The 19,791-nt window shown below is 38.9% G+C and overlaps 1 protein-coding gene across 2 annotated transcripts in view; it reads right to left on the bottom strand.

Moving 5' to 3' along the window:
• The window catches only part of nell2a (neural EGFL like 2a), a 163,759-nt gene that overhangs the window by 92,641 nt on the left and 51,327 nt on the right, over window positions 1-19,791 (bottom strand). For both annotated transcript variants that reach the window (XM_047354661.1, XM_047354669.1), the window contains exon 12: window positions 18,993-19,121. In XM_047354661.1, the coding sequence (XP_047210617.1) occupies window positions 18,993-19,121 (129 nt within the window). The remainder of the gene's footprint in view (window positions 1-18,992; window positions 19,122-19,791) is intronic.

The following is a 19,791-nucleotide window of genomic DNA, read 5'->3' as shown; positions in this document are numbered from 1 at the left end:
TAGTGTCTCTGAAAGCACAAGAGGACATCCACCCCTGAGTACGTTAGGTGCCAGATGAAGAGCTCTTGAAACTGAATATCAATTGATTTGCATTGGCATTCACTCTGCTTCTAAGTCCTTGGGTAAAGAACCACCCACCGCCCCACGAGCTAAGAACCCGACACCTGCCAACAACTGTGGCATTCACGTTTTCTTTCACAGTGCCATCAATACTCACTGCCTCCAGCTATTCAGAAGTCTCATTGATAAGTGATGAAGGCAAACAATTGCTAAACTACTTAAGTACATGTGTCCTTCACTTCATGAATGACAGGTTAATTAAAACTGTCACTAGCTTTGAAAAAAAAGAGGAATGTAAAGAGATTGAAAAGAAAATCTGAAGGAGAGTAAATGGTAGACAGCAAGGCAGGTGAATGAATGCCTCACAATGAAGCAAACACAGGGTGGTTTAACATAGATAGGAGGGGAGTGAATGACTGGGACGGTGATGGACAGAGTCAGTGTAGAGAGGTGGCAAGTATGTACCTGAGTGTAAAGAACTAAAAAGAAGTGAAATAGCAATTTAGAGCTCTCCCCAGGTGCATCCTTCAGTAGAGAGATTAAGGAACTGTTTCATCAAAAAATGTCCCCACAGAATGATGCCATCCCTGCCATGTTCAGAGCATTTTACGTAAAGAAAAAAACAGCACAAAACTGTCAATATTTGGGACAGAAACAGAAAAACTCTCCTTAGAGAAATTATTTAGCAGAAATCTTGAGAAATATTGGTCAAATAACATCCCCACAGCATGATGCAGCCTCAACTGTGTTTCACTGTAGTGATTGGTGTGTTTAGGGCATTTTCTATTTATTAAAAACAACCTGTTTGGGGAGATGAGCAGGTCAGAGAAGAGATGTAGAAAGAGAAAAAGTAGTGTAAACTGTGAATGTAGGGGACAGAAAATAGGAGAACATTTCAGGCTTTCCATAGAGGCTTTCTGTAGATTTTAAAGAACTGCTAGGTCAAAAAGCATTTCAATAGCATGCTTTGACCCAACACTTACAATTTATTTAGTCAAAGCACGATATGGTAGTTCTTTTTAATCAAACAGTTCATTAAGACCATTTATTCAAAAACCACAGCATAGCATAATGTTGCTACCGCATTTTTGCTGTGTGGGGATGGGGTGTTATAAAGGCTTTGCATTCTCTAAAAACAACTAGACTGAGTAAGTGAGCGGGTCATGAAAGGGATTTATGGAAAAAAAGAGGAAAGGCAGAATGTGTTTAAGTTATGGATTGAAAATAGGGCAGGCTCTTCACACAGGTATCCTTACGGAAAGATCTTAAGGATATGTTTAGTAATACGTTGTTCGACTTTGATTTAGAGGCCATTAGGCTGACTCATCCATCCCAACCCCACTGACAGGACTTGCGTCTATTAAAACAGTTTATTAGGAGGTGAGATGATGAGGGGCACGGCACAAGTGCATCGGGGAGAGCAGCCATCTCCATCTCTATTAACGCACTCCATTTTCTTGATTGGCCTGTCACAGGGACACACATGACGTGCCAAGCAAAGAGGGTTGGCCGAGAGTCAGCGGCAGCTTTTATCCCTAAACAGAGTGCTCGAGGGTCAGTCTGTTGCCACACATCAATGGATGGCGCGATAATGGCTGTGTTCTCTCCTGTTTTTCACCTCAGTACATTCTGGAATAACAAGTGAATCTATCATGGTCATATCCAGGTAGGAGGAATTGCTTTGCATTACAATGCCTTGCAAAATTACTTATACCCCTTGAACTTTTTCATATTTATCGCCTTGCAACCGCATATTTTGAATTATCCGTATCACTTTATTATTCTCCCCATAGGGGAATTTACCTTCCGGCTAGGTGAAGACATAAAAAACACAATTACAGACAGAAAACATAAGCACAAATATTAAATAAAACAGACCACAAAGCATTGCATAATTGTAAAAGTAAAGGTACAACATTTCTGTTTTCACTGTTGCACTCGGTGGATTGTTTGGTGTGTGAAGGTTCTCTCGTTTGGTGTGATTTCTCTCTACTGTGATATCTCTTACTTGTTATAATACATAAGCACGTTAAAACACATACTTTCTATTGGGGACTCTCCGTGTCTTACACGGTTTTTCTAGTAGTGGTAAGGGGTCGCTAGCTTAGCGTTAGCTTTAGCTCCACCATGGCTACCCGTTCTGCTGTTTCTCTCCCTGAGTCTCCTCCTCTCTCCTGCTCTCTCTGTCAGATGTTCAGTTACTCCTCTGCCTCCTTTAGTGATAATGGTGCGTGTAATAAATGTAGCATTTTTGTAGCTTTGGAGACGAGGGTGTCGGAATTGGAGGCCCGGCTCCGCGCTGTTGAAAAACCAGCAGATAGCCGAGGCCCCTTAGCCAGCGCGGAGCCACCGAGGGTAGCTCCCCGTAGCAGTCCTTCAGCAGAACCTGCGCAGCTGGGGCCTCAGGTCAGCTGGGTGAAGGTACGTAGAAAGCATTGTCCTAGATCCCAGCCCACAGGTCACACCCAACCCGTCTGCGTTTCTAAAAAATTTTACCCGCTCAGCGAAACACCCGCTGAGAAGCCAACTCTGGTAATTGGCAGCTCCATAGTCAGAAACGTGGCACTAGAGACACCACCGACCATAGTCAAATGTCTGCCAGGGGCCAGAACGGGCGAGATAAAATCCTACCTGAAACTGCTGGCTAAGGATAAGCGTAAATACAGTAAGATTGTAATTCATGCTGGCGGTAATGACACCCGGTTACGTCAATCAGAGGTCACAAAAGTTAGTGTTGCTTCGGTGTGTAAATTTGCCAAAACAATGTCGGACTCCGTAATTTTCTTTGGTCTCCTCCCTGATCTGACCAGTGACAACATGTTTAGCCGTATGCTGTCATTCAACCGCTGGCTGTCTAGGTGGTGTCCAGAAAACGATGTGGGTTACACTGATAATTGGCGAACATTTTGGGGGAAAACCTGGTCTGATCCGGAGAGACGGCATCCATCCCACTTTGGATGGAGAAGCACTTCTTTCTAGGAATCTGGCCGAATTTATTAGTTTTCCAAAACTCTGACAACCCAGGGTTCAGACCAGGGTCGTAGTTTAACACTCCTTGAAACCCAGAAGGGAAACCTCAGTGGGCGGCAGGCGGTGATCTCCACAGCACAGGTAAGAAGTGACTCCAGGCTGATGGCTGAATAATCCAAGGGCTAGGCTGGCTCAATAATCCAAGGACAGAAACAGGGTCAACGATCGGAACAAGAGGCGTCAGGCAAGGGGCAGGCAGAAGGCATAAACCAGATGCAGGAAACAAGGTCGACAACCAAAATCCAAATAGTCTGACAGGGAGCAGGCAGAGGCATAAATCCAAAAGGCAAGGCAAGGTCTAGGCAATGCTATCTTAAACTCAATTGGCTTTGCTCAAAACATTAACAAACCTACCCACCTTTGTCTTCATTCTCTGGACCTTGTGCTGACATATGGCATTGAGTGTAAAGACATAACAATATTTTCTCATAACCCTGTCCTGTCTGACCATTTTTTAATAACCTTAGAGTTTAATTTAACTGAGTACTCCATGCCTGAAAGAAAATTTCATTATAGTAGATCATTATCAGAAAATGCTGTAACAACCTTTAAAGAATCTGTTCCACTTTTAATTTCCTCATTATCACAGAAAAACACAGCGGAGGGCAATCATTTTGTTTCTTCCCCTTCACAAATTGATTCTCTTGTTGATAGTGTTACTTCATCATTGCGTGGTGCATTAGACAATGCAGCCCCCTTGAAAAAGAAGATAATTATTCATAGGAGGCTGGCTCCCTGGTTTAATTCAGAGCTGCGTACTTTAAAGCATAATGTTAGAAACTTGGAGAGAAATTGGCGCTCTACACATCTAGTGGATTCCTACTTAATCTGGAAAAATAGCCTACTGTTGTATAAAAAGACACTTCGCCAAGCCAGAACAGCTTATTCTTCATCATTAATAGAAGAGAACAAGAATAATCCTAGGTTTCTCTTTAGTACAGTTGCTAAACTTACACAGAGTCATAGCTCTGTTGAGCCATCCATTCCCTTAGCTCTCAGCAGTCATGACTTTATGGGATTTTTCTTAAATAAAATTGATTCTATTAAAAATAAAATCTTTGACATACTCCCGAAGATGATTACTTCATCCTCAGCAAATGAAACAACATTGGAAGTAACTGTAGAACCTGATTTGTGTTTGGACTATTTTGATCCTGTGGAGCTTCCTGAGTTATCAGAAATATTAGCTTCATCTAAACCGTCAACTTGTTTGTTAAACCCAATCCCGACCAAATTATTTAAGGAAGTGTTCCCTCTGATTACCAGCCCCATTTTAGATATGATTAATCTATCCTTAGTAAATGGATATGTGCCACAAGCTTTTAAGGTAGCTGTAATTAAACCTTTATTTAAGAAACCTTCGCTTGATCAAGATGACTTAAAAAATTACAGACCTATATCCAATCTTCCATTCTTATCTAAAAGTCTTGGGAAAATAGTTGCTAATCCAATGTGTGAGCATTTACACAGCAATGGCCTGTTTGAAGAGTTTCAGTCAGCCTTCAGAGCTCATCATAGCACTGAAACAGCTCTGCTGAAAGTCACTAATGATATTCTTAGGGCCTCAGATAATGGACTTGTGTCTCTACTGGTTCTGTTAGATCTCAGTGCTGCATTTGATACAGTCGATCACAATATTCCCTTAGAAAGGCTGGAATATTCTGTATGGATCAGGGGAACAGCGCTAGGCTGGTTTAAATCGTATTTGTCTGACAGATTCCAGTTTGTTCATGTAAATGATAATGTATCTTCAAACTCCAGGGTTAATTGTGGAGTACCACAGGGTTCAGTACTTGGGCCAATTCTCTTTACTATATATATGCTTCCAATAGGTAAAATTATCATGCAGCATAGGATAAATATTCACTGTTACGCTGATGATACTCAGCTTTACTTATCCATAAATCCTGATGAGCCCAACCAGTTAGATAGACTACAAGCATGTCTTGAAGACATAAAAACTTGGATGACTTTAGATTTTCTGCTTCTAAATTCAGACAAGACAGAAGTTGTCGTCTTTGGACCGGACTCTAAAAAAGAAACTGCTTAGTCACTCACTGTTGGATTGTTTTAGTCAAAACATTAGCATTTATTTAAGCTGACTTGGACTGACTAAAAATCCATGTGAAAATGTCCATAGTTTTAACATGTGATAAAGCAAACTCAAAAATATTCAAGGGATTTTAATACTTTTAGTGTTTTAAAGTAGTTATGTAGATAACTTTAACAATGCATTCAAATGCACTTATAACAGCTTTTCTAACTTAGATAAATAGAGAGAAATAACAGCTTTTCTTAATGTGTACATAGACTAACAACAAAAAATGTTTTAAAAGCTTTTACCTTATTGACACAAAACTGAAAACAATTTAAGAGCTCAATGACTTATTTAACTGCCTAGAGCAATGGCTTAGTGCACATGCATTCACTGCTATCATTCTAACAGTTCCTGTGTTGACATTTTATTATCCCCACTATTGCTCATTCAAGCGATCCCGCAACAGTATAAATAGGAGCTTGTAGCTTATCCCTCTTTGCATGCATAGCATGTGCGTTCTGTAGCGATCGTCTTTACTCTCCATGTCCCTTGCCTGCAGTAACACCAAGGTCTGGGAGTAAACAGATAACACTGCCATTGCCTTTGGACGTCCCACAATGAAACCTAATTCTATGAGATTTTCACCACCAACAGCCTCTTTCTCTCTCTCTCTCTCTCTCTCTCCTTCCTTATCTTTGTTTCACTCTTTCTTTTGATAAACCCTTTTGATAATTCTATGTAGCCAGATCACTTATGTCCAAAGATTTAGGAGTCAGAGAAAAGAGCAAAGAGACAAAAAGCTGCCTCTCAAGCCAATTTATCTACTCTGTTGGTCTTCTTTCCCTTTGGGTAGGTGTCAGAGGGTGTTAGACTTTGTTTCCTTTTGTTTAGTGGGAGTGTAATTAGATCACACATTGAATTGTAGCTGCCGTTTGGGAAATGCAGATATATTTGAAGATTTTGCTGACTTTAGAGAGAGACAAGGCAGCTTTTTATTTTAATCATATTGTAAAGTTCAGCTTAGCTAGATGTCAGTGCTTGCAGTAAATCCCTTAAACCACTGCTTAGAAAAGGTAATTTAATTTTTTAATCAAGCTTCTACTTGATACAAAACATAGTGTCAAATAAGGGGATGTTGCAGTTGGAAAGGGGTTGTCCATGTTTTGTTGGTAAAATTGCAAGAAACAATTTTTAATTTTTCTAGTCAGTGTGTTCAAACAAATGTCCACATGCCACTCAATTTAAAGATACTCCTGAATATTTTATGCAAACATACACCCCCATTTTAAAGTGTGTGCACATGTGCTAATGTATCCTAACATCATATTAAAGCTGCACTTAACATAGTTTGATTTAGGCCCAACTCAAGTAAAGTGGAGGGAGAATTCAAAGATCCCAACTGCCTTGTTTACGAGCAGCAGGCGTGAATGGTATTTTGCTTTCCATCAGGGCTCTCATTAATCTGGAAAATGTTTCAATCGATAGAGCATCATCATCCATCACTTGTCATTGTCTGACGCAGCCTGCTGGCTGGAGGTCTAAACAATCAGAAAGGACGAGCACAAACAACAATCAGGGCTCTTAGAAAGGCTGATGATGGTATCTTGCTGAGAGCAGTGCTTGTGTAATGACATGTTTGCTTTCTTTCATTTGTTGATGTGTTTTATTGTGTTTTAATTAAAATCTTCTGTACTTGTTATGTGCTTTTAGTGGCATGCTTGCTACACTTATTGTAATTAACATACAGGCTAAGCAGACATAAAAGGTCACTGATAATAAACTAAGACAAAGCATTTCTAAATGTATTTTCCAAGCTAATGATATAAAAGTAGCCACAATGCATGGCTAAATGATTACTTTTAAGATAAAAATTATAGTTTAAAAAATCAGTCTTTGTACTCATTGTGTAGACAACTCGCCTTTGGATTCTGACCTTTCAGCTGATACTCCTTGCCCTTGTGCCCACCTCACCTGCCCAGTTGGATGCCAAAAAAATAGCATCTTTCTCAAAATAATACCCTGTTTTTCCACAACAAAATATGTGCTTTCAGCATTTTGTTAAACAAATACCATTATTATGAATAACATCATTGTTACCGCAACCTACTGCTCTGTCTCTCAGATGTTAGAAGGAAGTCCAGATTTGGGAATATAAAATTTCCACCCTTGTTAACTTACTTCCACAATGAGACCAAATTCCACTTCTGATTGGCTGATAATGTCTTCTTGACAACCCTTCTTCCAGGAGCCTTCCTTTTTGGAAAGCTGTGCTATGTTTGAAGCAACACATACAAAACAACACTCAAGAAAACTTTTGTGCAATAAATAAGCTGGCCCCGACTGAGCAACAAAACCCTGATCAACTTCTGCAGAGATTAAATGTGTGTTATATTTATCTTTCCTTCTGTCTTTTTCATATCTAAGACTTCTGTTTAATTGTTCTATAACTTTTTCTAAGTGCATCACCTGGTTCTGAACCCAAAGAGAGCAGCCTTTGGATTTCCAGGAAACTGGTGCAGAAGAAAAACCCTATTGTTGGTTTCAAAAAGGAATTTGACCATCACTGGCAGGCATAGAATCGTATGTCTGAAAAAACCAACTCAGTTTTAAAAAAGCGAGATACAAAACAGCTCCTTTGACTGAAATTAGGCATCTTTCAATATCCTATTGCTTGCTGACTGATACCGTTATCCTTGTGACCAAAACTTTGAGCCTGCCTTGTTTTTCTCTGTTCCTCTTTGATCTTTTCCCCTTTAAACAGGTCAGACCTCAAACAAAACCAATAATCACTATCATTCAGTGAGCGCCTGATGGTTGTATCTGTATTTTTGGTCCTACAGTGGTAAATGTTTATTTCCAAACTGAAACATACCTTTTAAAATAAAGAATATAATGTAGATCTTCACATGGATTGTAGGCTCAGCCTGAGCCTAACACAGTAAAAAATTATCCACTCTGGACACAGAGCAGAAGGAATAATTATGCCATGTGGCCTTTGTAGGAGGCTGGTTATTTACAGCAGACGAGATCTTCCAGAAGATTCAGAGAGTGCTTTTGTTGGGTGACATTTAAGCTGGGTCACAGAGGTACAAACACAACCAGTCAGGATGCCTGTGAGTGTGGTTTTCCCGCTATGTGTCTGACCCTATTTCATCTGGGTGTTTGGGGGGGATCAGGCCTCTAGCAGGTGGGAAGCCCAGCGGCTCCAGGCTCATCCTGGCAGTGATTGAGGTTTGGAGCGGGCTGCGCTCTTCAGATGCTGCCAATTAACCCACTGCCACCCTGTGACATTTAAAAGAAAACAGCAGCAATCACTTGTCCACGCACAAACACAAAAATACCTGCATGCTGTGCACAAGCAGTCATTGCCTTCAGGTGATACCACAAAATAAATGAAACAAATATATACAGCACAGTTAAATAACAGAATACATACATGAGAACACTGTTGCACTATGGCAGTACAATAGTCTATTTCCTTAGTTCCAAAAGAAGGTTTATCCTAAATGAGCCCTGCAAAACTAATGTTCAAAATGCAGCTTTAAATAACTATTTGTAAACATTATTCTGACTAGCTTGAGCTTCTACAAAGGTCTACTATGTAGGACTTGTGAAGGCTGAATGCAAAAAATCCCCCCATAGCTGAGTCGGAGAAAATACAGCTGCTGAGGATTATGTTTTACTGAACCGACTTCTTCGTTGGGGCAATTGTAGGTATGTATTTTTGGATATAATTCTATGGTAAATAAAACACAATCATTTCCAATATTCTCAAGATTTTAAACAGCTGCATACATTATTAAAAACACATTTGCCACTGGATTACCTTAAATTGGGCATTTCTGATGTGATCTTAAGTATTGGAACAAGCTCCTGATTAAAGCATTTCAAAATGGTTAATATGTAAATCCTTGACTAAACTCAACTCCCGATACCTGTTGCACTATTCATACATTATTCATACATTATTCATGCGGCTGCAATTTCTTTTGCAATTTGGTCATTTTTGTTTGTTTTTATTCCAGTCTATTTTTGTGTGCTCGTCTTGCAAACTATGCTTTGGCAATTTGTAATTTACAACCACATTGAAATATGTTTTAAACTGAATTATCAATGAGTCATATCAAAACAAAAAGTAAACCTTGTAACATTAACCTAGCACTTATAAATAAACTGCTCAGCATTCGTCATTGTCAGCAGGAGCAAGATGTGAGTTTACTGAGGACTATAGATAAATATATTGATATTCCATCATATTCCAGGAAATCAGATGCTGGGCAGCAAAATTGATTCAAAACCATATTCTCGAATAAATCAAGAGCAAAAACATCCTGATTGGGACATCACTACACAAAATCTTATGCATTATGGCATTATAATAATACAAACCTAAAACATACACTTTATTAGAAACCTTTTGTGGAGTAAATATGCCTAAACTGTATATGTGACACAATGTTAAGTGTTAATGGGACTTTCTGTTTGCTGTCTGCTTGAGCTCATTCCAACGTATTGGAAATTAAAAAAAGTGGACAGAGACGTCATAGCAAGAACTATAGGGCTGATTTGAATGCGCATATTTCAGTGTTTTTGAAACTGCAGCCAACAATCTGAACAAGCTTGCTAACACTGTGATACTGTGCAGCCTACATACAAAAACAATTACCCATAATTAACTTCACATCTGAGGAAGCTGCATCAGACCAAAGCAGAGGCTTGGTCTGACGCAAGCCTCTGCTTAAGCAGGCAAGAAACAAACTGACCAAGGAGATCAGGGCAGCAAAGGAAAGCTAAAGCGAGAAGCTAAAAAACCTCTTTTAAGCAGATGACCCGACTTCAGATTGGATTGGTCTGAAAAGCATCACTAATTCCAGGAGCCCATCGCTCCACCCTGGGGAGAAGCCTTCTCTGGCAGATTACCCTAACAGCTTCTACTGCAAGTTTGCAAAGCAGCTGCTAGCATCTCCCACCAACTTGTCCATATCTGACTCTGACACAACAGTTCTACATGCATCACCACCCTCCTCCTCTCAGACCCCTGCCGGGACTAAAGAACTTAGAAGAAGATGTAAATATGCTATTTCAGCGTCAGAGGACCAGGAAAGCTCCAGGACCTGACAATGTCTCCTCCTCATGCCCGAGAGCCTGCGCTGACTAAGTGGCCCCCGTCTTCCCTCAGATTTTCAAGGATAGATCCAAACTGCAATGAACAATCAGGTCTGCGGAGAGGATCATTGGCGATGACCTTCCCTCCATCCAGGACTTGTACTGTTCTAGGTTCAGCTAACATCTTCTAGGACACTACTATTCCCCCACTTAAAACCAATGGGAACATGATGTGTGACCTGTAAAGCTGGGATGTCTATTCCCTAATGTCCACTGCAATGTTATGAACCCCTTTGTTTGAGTTCCTTTATTCATTTGCCTTGATCACTTCATCCCAAAGGGTTTTCAGAAAATAACAATTGGGTGGTGCACATCGAGTTTGACAAATAAAGATTAAAAATATATTAGGCACTTTCACATTGTCCAAAATTACATGCAGTCATAGAAAAAATATTACTTTCAGGCAGACACCTACACTGTATATGCTGCTGGCCTTTACAAGTATATATGGAATGGAGTAACACCATATACCGAAGTATTCGTATATATACGATATACGTGAAGATTGTATACTCTGGTATTCTTTTACGAACTGTATGAAAAAATTTATGAAATCCAACACTAACACTGACTCAGTTCTATTGATTTAAATCAGTGCTTTAAATCAAATTTGGCTCAGCGCAAGAAAAGAACGGGTAAAAACTGTTTTTATTTGGACAAATAAATGTACAACTAGCTTCAAGACCAGATTATGTTACAAAACATCCAACAAAAGTTGAAGATGAAACCATTTCTATGAAATTCACCGAAACACGTTTTGAACGAAGTCATAGTTTGGTAACAATAAAAGTGCCAGGTAGATTTGGACAAACGTTTGGCAGTAATTTGCTGGAAACTACATCCCCGTTCCACAAATTCTTCAGAATAAAATGTTAACTGATCTATAGGTTTATGATTGGCATAATCCGAGTCAACTATAAATAGACCTACAAATGTGTGTTACATGTTTAAAGTTATGAAAAAGTTATGGAAAATGCAAAATCGGGTTCACAAAAACTATTTCCACATGTAGGTATCATCTTAATCTGCAGACAGAAATGTTTGCAAATGTAAACACAGGTAAGACTTGTTTGTGTTACAAATAATAATATCCAACAACAGTGTCAAAACCTCAGACAAAAACAGTAATACTATCTATGGTAACATTGAAAGAAATAACTCATCAAACTACCCATAAAACAGCTCTATGAGAAAATTAAATCAGCTTTATTTTATCTCCTGAATCAGCTATAACAAGCATGGATCAATTCTGTTATGCCGCAAGGGAAGCTGCACATGTCTGATAAAACTGCAGTTTCTTGCAAACAAGGTGCAGTAGTACTACTACCACTAGTAACTCGTACACTGAAAAGTAATAGTAACAAAAATTTAATTTCTCCCAGAGGATTATCTGTAAGAAACCTTCTGGCAGGGCATGTTTGAGTGATTAGCGTTTCACAAAAATGTGGTATGCTGGAAACATAATAAGTTGCTGCTGCATTCAAGGACAGCTAAAGAATTTCAGAAAGTTAGCAGTACAAAAAAAGTTGCTGCTTATTTATTTTTTAAATCTGATTGATGTCTTATTCTTATTGCTTTTTGACTTGCAAGCAAAAAAAATACTGTTTCCTGTCAGTGATTGCCAAAACTGATCTCTAGGAAGCCTTTATATCAGGTATAAGGATAAATATTGAGTCCAGAATGGAAAACCATTATGGACCCAAGCCCAAAGTTATGAAATACTACAACCCCAATTCCAATTAAGTTGGGATGTTGTTTAAAACGTAAATAAAAACACAATACAATGATTTGTAAATCCTGGAAAACCTATGCAACTCAATATACTACAAAGGCAAGATATGTAATGTTCAAACTGACAAAATGTATTGCTTCTTTGCAAATATTCATTCATTTTGAATATGATGCATGTAGCAAACATGTTCCAAAAAAGACTGGGAAAGTTTAGAAATGCTCAAAAAACTCCTATTTAGAACATTCCACAGGTGGTTGTCATGATTAGGTGTGGAAGGAGCATCCCTGAAAGGCTCAGTCTTTCACAAGCCGGAATGGGGCGAAGTTCACAGCTTTGTGAACAACTGCGTGAGCAAATAGTCCAACAGTTTAAGACCAACACTTCTCAACTTACAATTGCTAGGGATTTAGGGGTTTCATGACTTACAGTCCATAATATCATCAAGCTGCAAGGTCCAAAACCAACATTGAATGCCCGTGACTTTCGATCCCTCAGGAGGCACTGCATTAAAAACCAACATCATTCGGTAAAGGATATTACCTCACAGGCTCAGGAACACTTCAGAAAACCATTGTCAGTTAACACAGTTTGTCTCTAAATCTACAAGTGCAAGTTAAAAACTCTACCATGCAAAGTGAAAGCCATATATCAACAAAGTGGAAAAGTGTGCTGTGGTCTGATGAGTCCACATTTTAAATTGTTTTTGGAAATCATGGATGTCGTGTCCTCCTGGCCAAAGAGGGAAAGACTATTTGGATTGTTATCAGCGCAAAGTTTAAAAGTACGCATCTGTGATGGTATGGGTAGTGTTAGTGCCCATGGCTGGGTTACTTCATCTGTGAAGGTACCAAGGTACAGACTAGTCTTTTTCAGAGACGTCCTGCTTATATCAGCAAGACAATGCCAAGCCACATCCTGCACCTGTTCCAACAGTGTGGCTTCGTAGTAAAAGAGTACTAGACTGGCCCACCTGCTGTCCAGACCTGTCTCCCATTGAAAATGTGTGTTGCTTTATGAAGCACAAAATACGACAACAGAGACCCTGGGCTGTTGTACATCAAGCAAGAATTGGCAAGAATTCCACCAACAAAGCTTCAACAATTAGTTTCCTCAGATCCCAAAAGCTTATTGAGTGTTGTTGAAAGTTGATGTAACACAGTGGTAAACATGACCCTGTCCCAGCTTTTTGGAACATATTGCAAGCATCAAATTCAAAATGAGTGAATATTTGCAAAAGAAAATATAACGTTAACAGTTTAAACATCAAATATCTTGTCTTTGTTGTGCATTCAGTTGCATATAGGTTGAACAGGATCTGAAGATCATGGTATTATATTTTTATTAAATATTACACAATGTCCCAACTTCACTGGAATTGGGGTTGTATATATAAGAAACCCCAAAAGATTGTAACGGTACATTCAGCTCTTTGATATTAGGTTTACGAGTAAAAGATGAGACAATATTTTAACAATATTCTTAGAAAAACTAATAATCTACAGATTTTGTTTCCACCACCAGAGTAAATATTTCTTTAATTACGAACTGTTTTTTGAAAAATAGCCTTTCCTTAATATGCTGTGCATCAAAATAAAAACATATTCCTCAAACTGACTTTTCCATTTTTTCCATTTTACAGAGCATTATTATTTTTCTTATATTTCTTACATGAATGTCGCAAAACAAGCCTCAAACTGCCAGCATTTATGAGCGTTTCTGACAGGAATATTCTAAAGTAGGGCATTTCAAAATCAAACAACAATGGGAGATGTCTCTGCTTGCAGTCGTCAACAATGCTGAGTTAAATAACGGTATTATCTCAACACATTGAACCACACTGATAGTTCAATTTAGAAACAATCACACAGTCTGTCACTTCTCTGCTGCTTGCTTCCCTGCCTAATTCTGTCCCAAACACTCGCATGTATGTAGCAGAATAGGCCCTTAGTCTAACTGCGTGCTGAAAATGAGATGGAGGGAAAAACTGAGCTCTTTTTCAGTAGGGGAACTCAGCTCTCAAACACAGACGTGCACCTGCACACACACAGAGCTGCACAAAGGCACAGCCAATATCCCCCTGAGTGTTCCCTACTGCTGTGTCTATGAAAAATTTACACAGAAGTGATCTCATCAGCTATTTTAAGCGCATCTCTGACCCAGCAAGGTTTTAAAGGGCTAGTATCTGTCTCGGCTTTTTGTGATGATTGTGTTTGCGTCTGACAATCGTCTCAACAATGTTGTCAGTGTGTGTTTTTGTATGTACATAAAACATAATCAGCTGTGTGCCTTTTGGTCTTACTGTTCTATAATATATCTGCAGCATACTGTGCAATACTGAAAACTGCCTCCAAGTTGGACACATCTCGTCTTGCAGATATCTTTGCTGCAACTCTAGAATTGAAAGCAGAAGTTATTACTCATCCTTCTGTTCATCTCTTGCAGCCACAAAATAGTTTATCCATTACAAGAACACAAGTATTTGCTCCTCCACCTGCAGGATCTCAATGATTTTGACAAGATTCCTTTTATTCTCCTCACGGGACACACACAATTATTGAGCAAGTGAGTTACAGAGAGAGACAAAGCAATCAATTGCTTTTGAAAGAACTCCATCAGCAAATTGAGTCAATTTCAGGTTTCTCTGTGAAGTCTCTGATGTAAAGGCTTACCACAAACACTGCAATCCAATTTTATAGAGAGAGCCAGGCTGCTCTTGAGATGAATAGTCTGGATCTGAAGTGTTGACATTGGAGGCACAGGTCTACTCGCTTGTACTTACTTTCCCACAGGTAATGAGATAGGCTCCTCCAACCTTATTTCAACAACAATGAACCTTTGAAAATGTTTGAGGAGTTTGGATGGTAAGCAAGAGGCAGCAATGAAAGAAGAATCTAACTGGCTGCAAAAAACTGGCACATTTTCTGAGGGTTTTTAGTGGATTTGAGGAGATCACAGCCTTTTCTGTTACACCATTGTCAAACTGATACATTTTGTTTATCAGTTTTTTATATAGCACCAATTCCTAGCAAGACCAAAAGGTTAAAATCTAAACCCAGTTATGCACAACCCAGGTCGCTCGATTCAATCCAATTTTTTCCAATATAACTCAACCCAAACCAGGCAGATTCAGTTGATCACAAAATGGCAACTATAAAAATCAGCACTGAACCTTCACTTCCATACTTAATCTTTAGCAAGCATTTGATGACAGGGGAGAGGAGAACCTTCACATTAGCAGGAAGAAACCTCCAACAGAACCAAGCCCAGTATAAATGAAGGCGACGCAGACAGACAGAGGCACTGAGCCAGGTGTACTTTCAAAGAAATACAGTACTGTGAAAAATTATTTGCCTTTTTACAGTTTCTGTTATTTTGACTTGTTCACTCTTAAATGTTCCAGACCATCAAACGAATTTAATTGCTTGCACTTAAATCGGTTAACCTAAAAACATCGAACAAAAATAACTTGAGTGAATATACAAAATGTAGGTTTTAATGATGGTTTTTTTTTTTTTTTGGGGGGGGGGGGGGGGGGAGTTATCAAACATTTGTACTTTGTAAAATAAAGTAATCTTCCACTTGTTAGATGATCAACCACAAATTTGGACAGCTGAAGCCAATTTGTTTAGGCACACCCAGCCCCGATTACTGCCAGAGTTGTAGAATCATGACATCACTTACAAATAACCTGTCTGACACCATTAAGCAGGCAAAAAGATCTAAAACTGCAACAAATTATGCCCCGATCTAAAGAAATTCAAGAACACTGGAGGAACAAAGTTATCAACATCTATCAGTCTGAAAAGTGTTACAGGGTCATTTGTAATGATTGAGACTCACCCCAGAGAGTATAAGCAGTCTGTTTAGGTCATAAGACAGTTTCTTAATAGTATTTACGTCCGGAGGTTGATTACCTCTCTTCAAAACCTTCTTCAGCTAAAGACCATCATACTACCAGCACTATGTCTGATTGTCAGAATGATCATTTATTTTTTGAAATGCTGTTTTAGTTTGTAATCGGACCCCTATTTCAGAAAGTTCCACGTTTGTCTGATGAATTCACACAATAATTTCCTAAATGGCTTGGGAATCATCAGGATGTTTTTGACAAATGTCAGATGGGCCTTTATGTTCTTTTTGGTCAGCTGTGGTTTTCACCTTTGGAACTCTCCCATGGATGCAATTTTTTCATATATTTTCTTATGGTTGAATCATGAAAACCAACCTTAACCGAGGCAAGTGAGGTCTGCATTGTTTTAGATTGAGTCATGGGTTCTTCTTTGACCTTCTGAAGGAGTTGTTGATGCATTCTGGGGGTAATTTTATAAGACTCCTGGGAAGGTTCACCACTATTCCATGTTTTCTCCATTTGGTAATACTGGCTCTCACTGTGCTTTGTACGTCATGGTTGGCAGGCTTTCAAACTCTTTCATACAGATTGACGTCTATAATATTCAGTCAATAAAACCGTAAACGTCACCAAATGCAAAAAATACATGGTTGTGGTACACATATGCTGAATACAAAATGTATTCCATCTTTTCGTTTGAAACTCTAATTGTGACATTAACAGGGCACAGCAGACAAATGCAGATGTTATGCAGTCTGGAGCCTGGGGTGACTAATGGAAGTGTTCAGCTGGAAAATAAATAAATTTGTCTATATCTGAACACCTAAAGGCAGGGGAATAAAACAATACTGCGCTGACTAACACTTGTAATTTAAATACCACATGTAACTCATAGTTATGTTTAACTAATGGTAATATTAATTATCTTGACTCAAAGAGTAAATGATGTGAGACCATGGTTACACATTCTTATGATTATTAATGCATTAATTTGCTGTTTGATTAAAAATTTTAAAACCTCTAGGTTTTCCTTCTTTAAATTTACATTGGATAGTTTGTACCAAAGCAAATTCCCTCAAGCTAATTGCCAGGGCATAAACTCATATCAGCAAATGAATGTGATCTGCTGAACCTGTGAATCATTACTCTTACATTAAGCATCCTCGTGACAGTATTAAAAACCTCTACAGCCTGATTAATACACGATTCCTGTCTTAAGTAGGCTTGAGTAAGGGAGTGTCTGAAACGCTGTTAACAAAACAGGCAGAGAGATTCACCCGCTAACAGATGCTCCATAACAGTGCTCACCAAGAAAAGAGAAGATCAAGCAGGCTGTATATCGACGGGGCAACTCTCAGGGTCAGAAGAGGAAAAATGTTGGTAAATTACCTTGAAGCCTCTTTTGCTCATTAATGCTCGAGACACAGAAGGATAGCAGTTACTGCATTTTCTACTGCAGGAGAGCATGGTGATAAAGTTATTATCTTTAATGATGCGGCAGGTAAAATTCAGCAAAGATGGCAGAGGAGAAATTGAGTTTCATGCATGAATATTTGAACCTGCCATAAACAGCAAATGGCATGTTCAGTGAACAGTGGAGGAGGCTTTCTTTCAATTGGGTGGTTTAAAAACAAGGTGCATTTAACATCAGAGAAGATTCTGCATATTCCCTACATAAACCTATTATAAAGCTGCTTATAATAGGTTTATGTACATTGTTTATAGAACCAGCAAATAAAAGCAGCAAACATGCATCACTGCCCATGGTGACTATGATCTTATCTCTGCAGGACTAAAAATAAGATGCATAAAAGGATTTCTTAACATGACAAACCCATTCACAGTATTACTACTGACTAATTGAACCTTTTCCCATTGTGCCCCGTTACAATCACAAACACAAGTGCAAATTTCTGGAATTTGTTTTTAGACCCCTTTACTCTGATATATCCTTAAATAAAAGCCGGTGCAACTAGTTGCCTTTAGAAGTCACCTAGTTAGTAAACAGAGTATATCTATGAGTAATTTAATCTCAGTATATATACAAATATTCTGCAACTGCTTCAAAAGCTGGACTGCAAACACACCCATCCACCTAAATTGACCTGCCAGGCAAGAAGCCAATTATCCAGGGTAGCAGCCAATAGTTACTTTGGAGAGGCTGCTTATATTCACAGCTCAGATGTAAGAAAATAACAAGTCATGAGCAAATCCAGCCTGTACAAACAAGACACGATAAGATAGCTGTTGCTGAAAGAAAGTTATAAAATGTTATGTATGTCCAAAGTATGGTGTTCAGATGACACCAAAATAAAAATGTATGACATCCATCCAAAACAATACGTGTTGCATTTGCCTGAAAAACCCCGCACCATCTTTACTGTGAAACATGGTGGTGGCAACATCAGGCTGTGGGAATGCTTTTCTTTAGCAGGGCCATGAAAGCTTGCCCAAGTTATTGTAAGGAGGTTCACAATGAGGCAGGACAACAAACCTAACCATACAGCCAGTGCTACAATGAAATAGTTTGGATCAGAGCATAGAATGGCCCAGTCAAGGTAGACATTCAAATACTAATGTTTACAGATGCTCTAGTGTGAGCTAAGCTTAAATTACACTGCAAATAAAATCCCTAAATGTGTAAAAGGGTACACACATACACCAAAACCCTTACAGATTGCTACAAGGTATGGATTCAGGGGCTGAATGGAACCGAACACCATAAATACAAAAACTAAAGGATGAATCGTTTTTCTTCTGCCTTACAAAATGTAAATAAAATGAAGTAAAGTGGACCAAGTGGACAATGTTCTCCAACTCACTTAAATTTTCCACCTACTTATTTCAATGCCACCCATGTTGTTATATTTGTCTGCTGTCATGGATGATACACAGGGTTATCTTGAGGCAGGACTACTGTGTAAATATGAGTATAAATAACAGTTTGACATTGCCACCTTCTCCCAGAAGGTACTTCTTTTTTCTTAGGACATTTTTGGATGCAACTCTTGCACATAAACAAAAACAAGAAGAAAGACAGCCTAGATGCCCTCTTGTGTAGGGGAAACTAACTTCAGCTAAAAGTCAGGGTTTTGTTATTCAGAGCCACGTCGTACCTTCACAGTAGGCATTATCATCGCGCAGTGGGCGAAAGCCATCTTTACAGACGCAGCAGTCTCCCGCCTCCAGGTTCATGCAGTCAGAGTGCTCCATGCAGCCATGGCCCTCTGAGCAGAAGTCATGACCTGCGGGAGGCACGGATTCAAAAGGTCGGAAACACAGAGGAGACAGGAGGCAAGGGGTGTGGAGATTATGTAGCAGGATCACAAACTTTCTTCCACAGTGTTTTATTGTGGAAACTCTAACATGTTTAATAAAAATACACAATAACAATGTAGTTATTCTAAAAACTAAAGACACATGCTTTTCTTAAACAAGAAAAGGCTTTTTTTTACTTGTCCACTCTATTCACCAATAAAAATCTCACAGTTTTAAATCAAATTCTAGAGAAATATATTCCTGGAAAAACCAAACAAAAAAAACCCAATAACAATTAAACAGTAATTACCAGTTAATAATTAGATCTTAAAGATGGTTGTATCTCATACTACAATGCATTTTCTAACAAAAAAGGATTGATGATAGCAAATATGAGTTTAGCTAATAGGCTACTTGTAATTTTGTTGTCATGCGTGGCAACTATAGCTTCCTCCACATTTAGTTGCAAGTTTGGTAAAGATGTGTGAAAATCCACTAGCATAACCTCACATTGAACAATTTCAAAATCCTACATGCAGTTAGAGAAAATGTATTCCCTGCTGCCACATTTATGGTTTGTAGAGTTGGCCAGTAGTACAGCAGTCTTATAGCATTTCATAAGGCTGCAGCAGAAAGAGAGATGGATCTGTGGACATT

Source organism: Girardinichthys multiradiatus, chromosome 2 (assembly GCF_021462225.1).
Source record: "Girardinichthys multiradiatus isolate DD_20200921_A chromosome 2, DD_fGirMul_XY1, whole genome shotgun sequence".
In the NCBI taxonomy this organism is placed as follows: Eukaryota; Metazoa; Chordata; class Actinopteri; order Cyprinodontiformes; family Goodeidae; genus Girardinichthys; species Girardinichthys multiradiatus.
Note: the sequence above shows the minus strand (reverse complement) of the source record. Positions and strands in the feature narration are given on the sequence as shown.